Raw genomic sequence first — 15,553 nt, 5'->3', positions numbered from 1 at the left:
ATGTGTGCTTGAATAGAGTCAAGATTAAAAAAAACATTTTAAAAGTCTTCACTTTTCCAGATTAAAAACTTTTCCCATGTTTATCCACAATTTTGTGTATTACCTAATAAGTAAGTATGAGGAACAACCTATCTTTAATATCATAATCTTATAATATAATAGAAATGGATACTTACTATTTGTAGCATTTGAAATCACAGTGGCAGTAGTATACCAAATTTCTTTCAAACTGATGGGAATCTAATACGTCTTCATTGCCAGCTATGATGTTCTTTCTCTTCTAGTTTTCAGTATCAATTCTAGAAAATTCACTGAGTCAGGAGCTGCTGAGGATACAGGTATTTGATGCAGATCAAGAATTTACAGATAACTGGTTTGCAGAATTTTTCTTTATCTCTGGAAATGAAAACCACAACTTTGAGATCACAATAGACAGAACGACTAATGAAGGTATCCTGAGTGTTATAAAGGTATGGATTTCAAACTTTTTTATTATTATTTTTGAAACTTACATTTTGATTCTGACTGTGTAATAATCAAACATCTCCCCGGGCAATTTGCTTATAACGATAGTGTCCAGAAGAATATCTGGAGAAAGATTATTTTATTTTTAAATGGAAAATTATCTAGTTTACTTCTGCAGTGTTTCCCAAACTATGGCATTGTATGCCTTTGGCTATGAATCAAAACCAGCTAAATTGGTAGTTAAATCTTCTTTATGTTATATAAGTAGTGACTTATCAAGGCAGGCCAAGGCAAGGTTAATGGAGGTCTGTCTTGGATGCAGTCAATTTGTGTGTGGGGGGGGGGGGTATTGAAGATGAGAGAAGGCTAACAGCAGGTATGGAGTTGGGTCACTGCAGCCAGCACAACAATCAGCTGTTGGAAGTTGGCAACTAAGCACCACAATGGAAGAGGGAGGTATTAAAAATGATCAAGATCTCTGCTGTAATTAGAATCTGACTTTATTTACACATTAAGTTCTGTAAATATACACACCTATCACATCATTTAAGCTACTGTCCTAAACTCATGTTAATTTGCTTTTAAAACAGTTTAAGGCAATTCTGCTCAGATTAAGGAAATAAATAAATCAACATATATAATCATCACTAATTTAACTTGTCCATCTGAGAATAATAGTAGCATCATATTCCTAATTGAGTTCATTTGTTTCTTGGTAGTATTTGATTTCATCAGCTTTGACCTTTTTAACATTCAGAATCTCCAATCTGACTTTGTTTTTAGAAATTTTTGAATGGCTGGCTCTATATCAGAAATGATTTATTCCTATTCCTGGATGATCTGTCATGCTACACAATGTTCTATATGTCTGGATATACAATTAAGAGACAAGTGAATTTCTTAGTGCATTCACATACACACACACAAACACATATAATTCAAATGTAAAATTCATGTATGCCATTTCTTTATTTTAGGAAATTGATTATGAACAATTTTCAACCATAAACATTAATATTGGCGTGCGAAATGTTGCCCCTTTCCACTCTTCTGTGGCTTCTCTTTATCAATCTGTTGGAACCCCAATTGTGGTACAGATAACTAATGTAGTTGAAGGACCAGCATTTAGTCCAGCTACACTGACCATCACTGCATCTGAGAGCTTAACAAGCACAACTATACTCACTTATACTGTTGCAACATTCCAAGCCATTGATCAGGATACTGGAAAAATTGCTACAAATATTCGGTAAGATAGCCTTTGGCCTGAAACTTATATATTCAGTTAGATAAAATTGGAAAGGATAACCAACTGCTTACCAATAAACAATTCTCTACTTCAATTTTGTCTTCCTCGTGTTCCCCAAATTAAGATTTTACATGGTTTTGGTTTAAATATACTGTATATATTTAAAACTTTTATTTCTCAAATCCCCCAAATGGGATATTCAGTCATAAATCAACCTCAAGTATTATATTTCACTCAAGAGTCTAAGCTGAATTATGCCTGACTAGTGTGGTACTCGATGTCTCATGGCAAAATTCAGCCAGTAAATCCAGAATTGATATTCAGCCTTTGCAAGGGTTGCAGATATATTGAGACCTTCTGACAAAAAACATACATTAGGATAGTCTGCATTTTTGAAAAGTGCTCACTATAGTGCAGTGTGAAATGCTTCAATGTGATTATTAGCTGGTACTTTGACCAAGGTGGGGGTGGGGTGGGGGAATACATTGTATTCTTGTGCTACTTTTTTAAAAAAATTGGCTAGCACCCTCAGGAATTAATAGGACTGCAACTGTCAGATTTTTTTTCATTTAATGAGTCTATCAAATTGATCTGTGTGTTTTAGCAAAAGTTTAGTGTCTGCCACTATTTTAACATTTATAATTCATTCTAAGCATTTCCATTGTCCAAAACACAGGTATGAGATAGGTCGTGATCCTGCTGCCTGGTTTCAAATCAATCCTCAAACTGCTGTCATCACTTTTAAGAGAACTATTGATCGAGAATCAATTTATGTAGTTAATGGGGTATACACAGCAGAGGTGCTTGCTATCACCAGAGGTAAGAACATGGATTTTGTTTTAATAGTCATTATTGCTCATAAGCAGTAAAGTTAGAAATATGGAATTATCATTCTAAATAATTCCAGCTGTTTTGACTAAGTGGGAAAGTGCCCTATGTAATTATAAAATAAAATAAATACTTCCCTGCACATCTGGAACAAAGATTTTGCTGATTGTTTTAAATCACTATAGCAATTTTTATCAAACATGGCAACTTTAAGATGTGTGGGCTTTAACTCCCAGAATTGCCCAGCCAGCGTGAAACTGCATTGCTAACAATTAGCTGTTCAGCTGCATGGGGATCCAAACAAAATTTTGTACAGTACCGAGAACCACCATTTCTTCCCACACTTTTTAATCTTGTCTTTGTTAGTCTTTGCTATATATTTAGAGATCTGACAAACTCTGGATACTGAGAATCTTTTCAATTAGCCTTCATTTTGGAAGCTGCATTTAAAATTATATATGCCATTCAGCTATTAAAAACTGCCCCTTTTCTTCCCATCAAATTCCTTCTCTGCTCAAATTAACTTTCCCAGTTGATCCTTGGATACTATATATGCATTGAGTTTATTGCACTTGTGCAACATACGTTCTTGTGTGATAACATTTATTTGATTTTATTTTCCTTCATGGGTATTATTTATTGCAGACAGCCCTTACACAACAGCCACTGGTACTATTATGCTTACTATTCAAGATGTCAATGATAACTGTCCCATTCTGACTGATGAGATCAGGAGAGTATGTATGGACAGTCCAAGCGTGGTGATCACTGCTAAAGATCCAGATGATTCTCCATATGGGCCACCCTTTACATTTAGCATTATCGCTCAGCCTCAAGACAGCTGGTGGGCTATCAAAACATTAAATGGTGAGTGAATGAAATTACGTATTCAGAGTTTTTCCCTCTTAATAATGATGCTCTTCTTCCCCACTCAACCCTCACTTTATATCTGTTCTTGCTGAGGAGTGTCTAACATTCTTCTCATATGTGGAATAATATATGTGCAACCCATGGTTGCACACAAGAATCTATTGGTGGTGGCTTGGGCTTTTTAAAGAAGTCTTGAAGTCAAATGTTCATTTCAGACAACTGCATTACATTCCCCCACCTTCTCTTTTTTCTTTCTGATTTTTTTGTTAAACTATATTTTCTCTACTCATTGTAGGCAATAAGCTAATAAATAGTATCATATAAGGAAAATCAAAATAATGAAATAATTCTGGGGATATCTTAATTGATACATTTTATTGCTTTGAATTATTGATCTATCTGGATTTCAAGGGTTAATCCATCAGATGTATACGAATCCCAGCACTACTGGGCAGTGGCATAAATTCTCCTAGTCTCAGTTATTTTTAAAGAAGGAGAAAACATGGTCAGCAGTATGAAAATGAGGAGGATGACAAAAAAAATATTTTTTATCAAATAGCAATAGCACTTAGGCTTATATACTGCTTCACAGTGCTAAAACAGTATAGGAAACAAAAGTAATACAATCCATTACTACTTTCATTATAGGGTTATGATAATGGAATCTTGCAAGTCAGAATGTGCTTCCCCTTGCCCTCCTTTTATCTTCACGAAAGATTGTCTTGTCTAAGATGCTTGCTTAGATTACAGTTCTGATCTGGACTTCTTTTATCTGACCATTGTCTTCTTGGTCTCCTGTTCCTCAAGATTATTCCTTCTGTCCATTGCAAATAAAAAACTGAGGTCTTGCTTTGGAAAAGGCTGCATGCAATAATTTCACATAATGTAATTCATAGCAATAGCACTTAGACATATATACTGTTTCATAGTGCTTTTACAGCCCTCTCTAAGCTGTTTACAGTCAGCATATTGCCCACAACAATCTGGGTCCCCATCTTACCTGCCTCGGAAGGATGGAAGGCTGAGTCAACCTTCAGCCAGTGAGATTTAAACTGCTGAACTGCAGCTAGCAGTCAGTTGAAGTAGCCTACAGTACTGCACTCTAGCAACTGTGCCACCTTAGCTCAGTGTAAATACCTCTTTCTAATTCAAAATAATTAAACAATTTGTGAAATAATTGCTAGGAAGTCTCCGTTTCTCCATCTTTCTCTCTCACAGTTATCTTTGACTAATTCAATGAATGCAACGCTGACTATTTTCTTTTCTTCCCCATTCAAATCACTTTTTTCAATTGCAAAGTATTTCTGATACAGCAACATAGCTGCAGGAGATGCCTGCTCCTGTATATGTGCATGTATGCCGATGCAGCTGTTTGCTGAATTTTATTTTCTGAAGACTACTCAGCCCAAGCTTTAGGGTTCCAAAATGTGTAATTTCAGAAAATTATTTCAGAATTTTGGGGAAATTATACACTTTCACTTTCCTACCAGCAGCTCCCAGAGATCTTCAAGTTTAGAAGAGTATGAGTGGCTGTGTGACAATATGTCAGGTTTAAGTCAGAAAAGACATCTTAATTTCAGTAAAATGGAAAGCATAAGAAAGAAATTCAAGTCAACTCTGCCTTGATTTTATTATACATAAGTTTAAGTAGAGCGGGGCTTTGAATGAGTTTTAAGATTCTATTACAATACCTTAACCACATTACAGTACAATCCAAGACTTCTAGCAATTCCTTCTTCCTGACTTTACCCATCTTGCAGGGCTGACAAGGGGAGAAGAGGAAGGGAAAAACATATAAAGTAGAAGGTCATCACTGTGATCAGTCCAGATACAAACTGATACACAGAAAGTCCTTGACATATGGCTCTTGGTTTAATACAGTTCAAAGTTATGACAGCCTTGGTGACTTATGATCCATTTATACTCACATTTATAATTGTTGTACCACCCTTGAAGTCATATGATTGCAATTCAGGCACTTAGCAATCAGCTTGCATTTACAACCAGTTGTAGTTTCCTGCAGTTATGTAATGATTTGTGACCTTTTCTGCTAATTCACAACAAAAAAATTCCCATTGGACAAGTTGGATTCACTTAATGATTGTGTAAATTGCTATAAAACTAATCTGACCAAAGTTACCACCGTAATGATTTACAACAGAAATGCTGGTCTCAATTTTGGTTGTCAAGGATCAAGGATTACCTGAATACATACACACACACACACATACACATACACATATGTATACTGTTTATTATGCCTATCCTTATTATGCTAAAGACTTTTTGTTCATTGAATTTTCAGAGTCAAATTCACAATATGTCAGCGTTCCTGACACAATAATTATTTATGAGAATTATTTATAGAGATTTCAAAGCAGAGTTCTTAATATACTTTTTCCCCTTATTTCTCGGTCCAGGTACTTCTGCAACTCTATACACTGACATCATAGATTTTGTAATTTTTGAGGTCCAAGTCAAAGTGGTTGACAACAGTGGCAAAAGCTGTGAAAAGCATGTGGTAATTCCTCTGCAAGCCTGTGAATGTGATCAAAATGGAATGTGTGTCAAAATGGCTACCAAGAGAGTTAGAATTACAGTTATTGGTGGTGGTGGAGCAGGTGGTGGAGGAGCAGATGGTGGTGGTGCAGGTGGTGGAGGTGCAGGTGGTGGAGGAGCGGGTGGTGGAGGAGCGGGTGGCTGGGGAACAGGTAGTGGAGGAACAGGTGGTGGAGGAGCTGGTGGTGAAGGAGGGGATGGCTGGGGAACAGGTAGTGGAGGAACAGGTGGTGGAGGAACAGGTGGCTGGGGAACAGGTGGAGGTGATGGTGCAGGTGGCACTGGTAACGAACATTCACATAGTGGCACTAGTGGACATGTGATTGACGTAGGAGGAACAAGGCAAAATTCAGGAGATACGTCTCTTAGCGCTGCTGCCATTGGCCTGATGATTCTTGGAGGATTAATATTTGTGTGTAAGTATTCTATAAGGATAGAATTATTCCTTTTTTAAAAAATGTCTTTCCTAAAATATATAATTTTTGACTTCTATAAAACATTTTGCTGCAATACATAATGTTTCTATAAAATACACCATTTGATCCCCATTAATTGGGAAGGAATGATCAAAAACAATTCTATTTGTATCCTCAAACTTTGCCGTAGAGGTTGACTGATAAAGTACACTGACAATACCAGAATGTTGCTGTGAACCTGGTCACAATTTTTCCATGCAAGAAGAAAAAAAACTGAGTTAAAATGTTTCTGCTCATGATGCCCATCTTGAAATGCATCATCTGCTGAATGGAAATACACATGCTGATAATATTAGTTTTCAAAAATCTTCACTATTATCCTGAAAAATATTTGCTCATTTATTTAAGAATGTGATTGTGATTCTCAAAGAAAAAAAATCTCAAGAATATCTCTTAAACTACAAGAAAAAAACACATTACCATAAATAATGAAAATCATCAATAAAAACATGTTAAAAGCTCTAGATAACTGATATAAAATGTTTAATACATGGCACTGAAGGAATTAAAATTTAAAAGTATATGCCTAGCACCAAAAATCAGTAATGTAAATGCCAGAAAAAAGTTTCCAAAGTGTGGGGGAGCGGCAGCTAAGATAACTGTGTCCAAATATTCACTCAGCACACTTCAACCTGTAAAGATACCTGGAGCAAGAGCCTTCAGAAATGATTATACGGCTTTGATAGACATTGTAGACCACAATTAGACTGGTCCCATGTTATTGTGTGCCTCTATTTATATACAGGTCAAATATTTAGTCAACTGATGAAAAGTACATGACTTTGTTTCATTTTGGTTTATCAGTGGTACCAATTCTGATGTCACAGAGTGATTGTTTTGGTTATCTGGGATCCAGATCTGCTGGTGGAGTGGGAGCTGGATTTGAGCCTGTGCCTGAATGCACAGAAGGAGCTATTCATTCCTGGGGAATTGAAGGAGCACAGCCTGAAGACCGGGTTAGTTCTTTATTGAAACACACAAAGACATAGGCAATATTCCCATGTCTACTTGCAGATTTCTACTTGCATTATTTCAGCATCAACCAACTGGTTCCCGCCTGGTGCCTTAGGCCAAGTTCCCGCCAGATCCCCAATCACCAAGACCAAGGGCTAGTAGTTGACTATAGAAAATCTTTACTTCTTCTTAGACTAAGGAACCTCTTTGCCACTTTCCATCAGTTGTTCTCCATTTTTTATGACCTAGGAGGCCAATTCGTACCTTATTAAGAAAGAAAAGTGCAGACTGCTTTGCTTCCCATTGCTTAATCACTGACATACTCTCAGAAAGGACAGATGAATAGGTAGAATCAGCAACAAAGAAGCCTAGAAGAGATTATTAGTGATGGACCTCAGCAGGTACCCTACTATTTCAGGCAAAAGAAAAGTTGCCCTCAAGCTCAATTGCGCTAGGAAGACAAGAGCAAAAATATCAACCACACAAGAAGGCTGATACTACTTTTATTGAGATTAGTATAAATAACAGAATCTTGAAAGACTGATTCTACTATACTTCCTTCTTATAGTCCAGTGAATTAGGGAAGAATCTGACTAAGCTTCTTCTGAATGTTTTCTCATTCTGGACCTGAAAAATAGGTAACAGATTCTGCATAACTCTGTCAATGTCATATTTCTTATTTTTTACATCCCCAACCTGACTCTGTGAACACAACCCTGCAGGGGGGAGGGGCGATGTTGGCTATTCTACAATAGTGGTTTGCTGCCACCTCATTCCAGGAGGTTTTGCCCCAATGATCTCCCATCCCAGTACTAATCAAGTTCAAATACTGATTGCTTCCAAACCAACCAAGATCACTTATGTGCTGATACTAAACCAGATGGACCCATTACTGTCACAAAGAACTACAGTACTATAGATTCTATAACCAATCAAAGGCATACTTGCACACAAATCTAAGGTTGTGTTTCTACCAAATGCACTATTGCTTTCCATTATATTAACAGTTCCCCTAATCACAGCAAAATAATCTCGCTCTTAAATTTATGTTACTTATTAATAACTTAGCTTGGGCTTTCTTTCCAGGATGTGTCAAATATCTGTGCACCAGTAACTGCTGCAAGTAAAGGGGAGTTTGCAGACTCTTCAGGTAAACAAACTAACATTTAACTTGCAAATTATGATAGTTGATGGGGATAGCAATAGCAGGAAAGTGGAGGAGTGAATTTGTCATTATTCTACTTACTTCTTATCATTTGTGGAAATAGAATCTCTGTCGGCCCATGAAAATAATTACAAAAATTATTATACAAGAGTATCCGCACAGGAACACAGGAGTGACTGTAATATTCGCAACAGATCAATAGAAATTGATCTCAATTGTTTTACATTCAGTTTTGCAATGATTAATTGATCAGCAAATTGATCACTATTGTTCTTTGGATCTATTATGTGTCATCATCGACGCTATAATTATCATCATAGCCACTGTTTCATGACGGTTCTCCTCTATTTTCTGTGGCTGATTTAAATTGATATTGGCAGGTAGGAAGAAAAGTTGCTTATAGGGCCCCTTACATGTTGTGTGCCACAGAGCTTGATACTTCCCCCTCCTGTTGACATGAAAATGCTGGAGGAAATCATCTTCCAATTTGGTGACATATCATCAATATGTACCGCATGCAGATGATGCCCAGTTGCATATCTTGACCGCTCGTTAGTTGAGTTAGCGAGCCAATGTTTGGAGTGTTTGGAGGCTTCAGGCCTGGATGAGGAAGAACAGCCTCAGGCTCAATCCTACCAAGTTTCTATATTTGTGCCCCCATTACTGACTCTCCATTCTGATACTCCATGGAGTTGTAATTACCCATTGAGATGTATGAAATTTAGCAGTCCTCTTGAACTCTCAGTTCTCAAAGACCAGGTGGAAGCTATGGCTAAGGACTTTCGTGGTTGTTATTGAAGATAGCCCAGAAGCTACAGCCAGTCTAGAATGTGACAGGACAGGTAATGAGGGAGTATTATATGTGCATCACTTTGCAAATTGCACTGGTTTCTACTAAACTTCAGAGTACAATTCAAGCTGGTGGTTATCACTTTTACAATGTTTCAAGGCATAAGGCTAGGCTACCTGAGAAACTGCCTATGTCTATCATCTTTTCCCATGTGATTGGGCCCAGCAGGGTGGGCGTACTGCAAGTCCCCTCAATTAAACACTACATTTTGCAAAATCCAGGAATTGTGCCTACTCTGTTTCAATTCCTGCCTTTTAGAACAGGGGTGTCAAACTCGATTTCACTGAGTGCCGCATCAGGGTTGTTTTTGACTTTGGAGCGCCAGGGTGAGTGTGGCCAGCTTCACATCATTCATGTCAGGGACACCTTTGGTGGCCATAGCACTCTGCCAGTAAAAATGGGGTCGCAAGCTCCGTTTCTGAGTGCAGTGGCCTCCTGCAACCTTCTTTTCAGCAAAAACAGAACTTGGGAGGGCTGCATGCAGCCCTCGCAAGCTTTGTTTTCAGTTGCGATGGCCTCCTGCAACCCTCTGCCAGGGAAAACAGAGCTCGGGATGGTCGCATGCAGCCCTCATGGGTTCATTTTTGCTGGCAGAGGCACCGCGGGCTGGTCCTCCGCTGTTTCCTTCGTTTAGATCTGTGGACCAGATCTAGCACTGGGCCTTGAGTTTGACACCAGTGCTTTAGAATGATCTCCCCACTCCCCAAGTGAGTTATTGGTTACCACCCTTATGTTGTTCAATAAACTATTGAAGAGCTAGTTATTTTCCCAGGCCCTGAAGACAGATTATTGTATTGTCCTTTTGTTTTGTTTTGAATAAAATAAATAAATTATCATCGTTATAGATATCTACACAACTAAATATGGTGATGGAGGAATGGTGAGTTCAGGAATTGAAGAAACAACAGGACTTGGAGCAACAAAAGGCTATGGAACTGCACTTGGTTATGGGACAACCACAGGCTATGGGACAATGGGACGGAAAGATACATTTGGAGGAATAAAAGAATACCGAGAAAGTGGTGTGAATATGGCTTTCCTAGACAGCTACTTCTCTGAGGTAAACCATTTTATCTAGCAAACTATAGAGAATGGTAGTCAGTTATTATTAGGAATATTTGCTTAGCATTATGTTCAGATTTATGAACACAAGCCTAAACTACATTATGACAAGTAATGGTAGTGGTGCAAAGTGCTCATAACTTGCAGTATTTGATACTCCTTGGTGCAAAATGTGGACTGCATTTCCACAGTATGAAGTAAAATGCAAGTTATCCATGTTATGAAATGCGACTATACAGCACTTTTGATCAGTTTGAAACAACTGATATAATTGAAATCCAAGTTAATCACCCTGCTTTAGTACTTACTTTTTAAGATTGATATTCTTTTTCCTCTTAATGATAAACAATGCTAATTCTGTCTTGCTTATTTCTTTTTAGAAAGCATTTGCCTATGCTGATGAAGATGAAGGCAGACCTGCAAATGACTGTCTCCTAATATATGATCATGAGGGCATAGGCACTCCTGTTGGTTCCATTGGCTGTTGCAGTTTTATTGGGGATGATCTGGACGATTCCTACTTGGATACCCTGGGTCCTAAATTTAAGACCTTGGCGGAGATCTGCTTAGGAAGAGAGATTGAGCACTTCCCAGATCTCAATATGCCTCTGCCCAATCCTGATATTGAGATAAATTTGCCACCACCTGGAACCACGATTGTTGTTAACACATCTTCATCTATGCCTCAACCTACTCCTGTTGGTGGTAGCACGGTCGTTACAGAAAATACTTACACCACCACTTCCAATGTACAACCTCCAAGGCCAATGCCTGATCCTATGCTCCATGGTAATGTAGTTGTAACAGAAACATATACTTCAGGCTCAACAATGAAACCTCCTACACTTAATGTTGATCCTCTGAGTGGATCAAATGTTGTAGTCAGAGAAAGAGTGCTGGGTCCTGGCCCAGTCACTGATTTGCATGGTATGATAGATATTCCCGATCTACCAGGTGGGTCGAATGTTGTGGTCACAGAAAGAGTAATTGCTCCTAATTCAAGATTACCAGCTTCTTTGAGCATTCCTAATCTGACAGAAGGGTCAAATGTGGTTGTGACCGAAAGAGTGATTCGACCTGCTGCTAGTGTACATGGCAACATGACCCTCCCTTCTGACCTATCAAGTGCCCGTAATGTGTTTGTAACCGAAAGAGTTTTGTCTGGAACAGGACCGAGTGGTGGCCCTGGGAATCTAAGTAGTGGTCCTAATTCATTGTTGGCTTCTGATAATATTCTTAGTCAGGCAATTGGAACAGCTTCTCCTGGTTCAACTCGAAGAAGGGTAACAAAATACAGCACTATACAGTATTCTAATTAGTAGTGATCACTTGTGACTACATGTTTCCTGTCCCTCTTTTTACTTTTTAGATTCGCTGCCAAATAATGATTTTATTATTTATAGGTAGCAAATCAGAAATCAGAAAAGTGATTCTCATCTGAAACAGCCTCTCCTAACATTTAGTTATAAAATAAAATATAGGGGCACAGCCAACATAAGAAAATCCTGATATATTGCCTTTGGAAACATGATAGTGTACATAATGGAGGAATCACTAACAGAGCCTTTTGTATGTATTTGGTGTTGAGCAATATTTAGACTAACATATCACTTCTGCTTTGTACTTATTAACACCATTGTAAGGAAATACAACTGTGCACAAAGTGATTCATAGGAACTGTTAAATTCTGGAATTCCTTACTGTATTTTAAAGCAGTTGCATAGAAACTGTTCCAAATAATGATCTGATAAATTCAGCAGTTTGGTTTCATCTTAAAGCAGTTAGTCAACATAAGCAAAAAAAAAAAAGTGACAACAGAAAAAAGGGCATATATTAATGCTGTATCTCTGAACAAGATTGTGTGAATTACAATCAGTAGAGCAGTCCTTAAGAATGACAATATTCTGCTGTAACTATAGAAATGGACAAGATGTTAACAGGTTTAGGCAGCATATCATGTATTGTGAAAGTATTTATACAAATACTCATTTGTGCTTCATTTAAATTTTCATTTCAATCATATACCAAAAAACAACAACAGCAACAACCACCTTCCTCTGATTATACAGAGATAAAAGGGCTATATATGAGTTAAACAGAAATTTGAATACCAAAATATTCTTCTCCCAAGAAAATAAAGACACAAGGTATCTACATGTTTAAATCCCAAATGCTGAGCTATTAAAATAAAGTATAGGCTTCATTAGTCAGAATCCAAAAAGCTATTTTAGACTTAGAATTGACAGAAAAGTGATAGAAATTTAGATCTATTCATTTTAATAGCAAATCACAATACACTATTGTAGTCATTCTGTCTATTGATATAGGGTTGTGGAAATTTTAAAAAAATGTTGATTTCATTTTCAATTAAAAGAGTTCAGATGACTTCCCATCAGTTTTTAACAATTTAATTCTAACAAAACCTTGTGTTTCAGAGCAACAGCTTATAGCAATGTTTGGCATGAAAAAGTAACAAAGTTCTTTAGAACCTGACCTTCACGATTTAGTTAGGTACCATATGTAAACTAAACGTAGCTCCAATATGCAGTTGTTAAACGCAGGGAATTTTCACCACCAGATTATGGTAAACTATCCTCTTTATCTTTTATGTACACCAGGGGTGTCAAACTGGCGGCCCACAGGACAAATGTGTCACACGTAGGCCACGCTCATCCCAGCTCCGCAAAGGGAAAAAACTTTACAAAATATCATGTGATGGCAGCGTGACGCTGCGAGTTTGACACCTGTGATGTACACTGTTAGTTTTAGAATTCTCTAGAAAAGTAAGGATGTGGGTTTTTATCTCTGCTCCTGGTGTTTAATTTTCTTCCCAATTTAACATGCATGTTGACCAACCCAAAGATACTAAATAAGATGTAAACACAAGAGCAATTTCTAATACATCTACCAACATGATGTAGTATCTACAGTTGGTTTTTCTTTTGCAAAAAGATTCGCCTTCAGCTTTTTTTTCTACAGACAAAAATATGGCATTGTACCTTTAGTTTGTCTTTATGTCTTTTTAAAAAATCTTCCCAAAGCAACTTGAAACCTTGCAAAATATTCGAATTGTGCATATGTATATTTTAATTCTTTCCCAAATAATCCTGGAAATTATAGTTTCAAATATGAGACATCTTTCACTTACTTCCCCTAATTACTAACTTATGTCTTGTAATCATTTAATGAGACATTAACCATTATGTAATTATTTAATGCTACACCTATTTTGTTATATGCAGAAATCACCCCAGTCACTATTATATTTTTGTGTAGTTCAAGTATGACGAGTTTTATACCTGTATTAAATGAACATCCATCTTTTAATTAAAATCCCTATTTTATTCTTTAGCTCAGGCAGCATGCATGACACTTCCAGGTGTGTAGAAAAGGTGGTGTTGCCATGCTGTAACGCTGTTTATATTGTTTGACCCACCCCCTTGCTCCTTCTAGGAACATTGCTGCTTGAGTTTGATTTGGTTATAGTAACACAGGACAAAACCAAGGCTATTAAGCAGTGGTGGGTTTGCATTTTTTTTAACTACTGGTTCTCTCATGCGTGTGTGCGCACACGCAACACTCCGGGCGGAGCCTCCCGTCACTGCCTCTACTGATTCACGCAGTCCGAGCCAAACCAGGTGCAACCTACCTCTGCTATGAAGTAGTCATTTGAATTCCTCTGTTAAAGGGAACACTATTTAACTGTACCCATGACAATATGTTGAATAATCTGAAGAGTTGCTGCAACCCTGGGGGCTAAAAAAAATGAAAAAAAATGTATTATTTGACCTTGTAAATTAAAACCCATGGCAAATGTATCTTACAGGATGAATCACAAAGTCTGTTGATAAATGGTGAAATGTATGTGTGTGTGTGTATATATTTATATATACACACACATTACATTTTCTAAAAGGCATCAACATAAGCCTTAAGGAAGTTGTACTTCTTACAACATGTCTAATGAACTAAAATAATATGACATCATAATATTACAAGGCTGTATTTGCGGTCATTTTTAAATTATTTTTATTCTTCTGAAAGCAAATTTTATGTCCAAATTCATGTTGTAGGATGCAATAACTCCAATTAAAACATTTTTAATGAAGATCTTTCTAGGAAATAATTGTCTTTAACTGCACTGACTCTCTTTACAAATTTAATCCTGAAAAAAATGTAGGCTTTTTTGTTTTCCAACCAGAAACAAGTCTGTCATTCAAGTCAGGATGTCTAAATACTTTCTAAGTATAAGCTCCCATTGCTGGTTTTGGGTGTGATTGCTTTTCAGAAAGAATGTTTTCTCTGGGAATGAAATGTCATAGTTGTAGTATTACAATAAATTGGCACACAAGCTAAAAGTTGAAGATGTATCGTAATATTAATAAAATGCCTGGGCAAATTTCTCTTTACTCTTTTAATGCTTATTTACTACTGAACATGCTGTAGAATTCCTTAAGCTGAAATTTGAAGGACATAAGAAACAACAAGATTGCTTTTACAGTACTCTTCATACCAACCATTTGACGGTCCGGTCTAGTTAAATGGCATTTTAAAAAAAACATGCTGTTGAATCATACTGACCTTCTTGTTTTTTTATTAACAATTAAACAAAATATCCTAATTCCTTTGCTTTTTTTCAAAATAATGTTGCATAAATATTTCTCAAGCAAAACTAACAATACAAAACTGTTGGAAAAGCTTCTAAACTGGATAACAATTGCAAGCATGTTCTCTCTGAAGGAACATAGGTCATCTAGAAGGAAGTATCTGCCATCAATCTTTAGCCGCAATGAATAAGGAAGACTGGTAAGAATTTCAATGTGAAATATCAAGCTTTTATCTCATATGCCTGCTTACAAAAAGCTAAGTTATTCAATCCTAAATGCTGGGTAATGGCCTCTCTCTTTTTAAATCAAAAAGATTCTCAATCTTTGCTTCAATAAAACCGCACCATAGCAGCTGGGTAGGGTGTGGCTATTTATGTGACTCAAAACTGAGCTAAGACAACAACATTTTAGAATCGTTCTTATACAGTAAAAGCCAGATGAAACCCACAATAAATGTTCTATGTATCC

At 37.0% G+C, this 15,553-nt stretch overlaps 1 protein-coding gene across 1 annotated transcript in view; it reads left to right on the top strand.

Moving 5' to 3' along the window:
* Nucleotides 1–14,887, top strand: part of LOC106544671 (desmoglein-4) — a 34,342-nt gene extending 19,455 nt beyond the window's left edge. The window contains exons 8-16 of the mRNA XM_087707132.1: nt 285–470; nt 1,443–1,714; nt 2,391–2,533; nt 3,188–3,409; nt 5,833–6,387; nt 7,252–7,403; nt 8,488–8,551; nt 10,262–10,476; nt 10,859–14,887. Of these exons, the coding sequence (XP_087563258.1) occupies nt 285–470; nt 1,443–1,714; nt 2,391–2,533; nt 3,188–3,409; nt 5,833–6,387; nt 7,252–7,403; nt 8,488–8,551; nt 10,262–10,476; nt 10,859–11,797 (2,748 nt within the window). The 3' untranslated portion in view covers nt 11,798–14,887. The remainder of the gene's footprint in view (nt 1–284; nt 471–1,442; nt 1,715–2,390; nt 2,534–3,187; nt 3,410–5,832; nt 6,388–7,251; nt 7,404–8,487; nt 8,552–10,261; nt 10,477–10,858) is intronic.
* The last annotated feature ends 666 nt before the right edge of the window (nt 14,888–15,553 follow it).

This window comes from Thamnophis sirtalis, unplaced genomic scaffold (assembly GCF_051295495.1).
Source record: "Thamnophis sirtalis isolate CommonGarterSnake01/CBP01778 unplaced genomic scaffold, rThaSir2_p1.2 scaffold_2, whole genome shotgun sequence".
NCBI lineage: Eukaryota > Metazoa > Chordata > Lepidosauria > Squamata > Natricidae > Thamnophis > Thamnophis sirtalis.
This window is presented reverse-complemented; position numbering and strand designations above follow the sequence as displayed.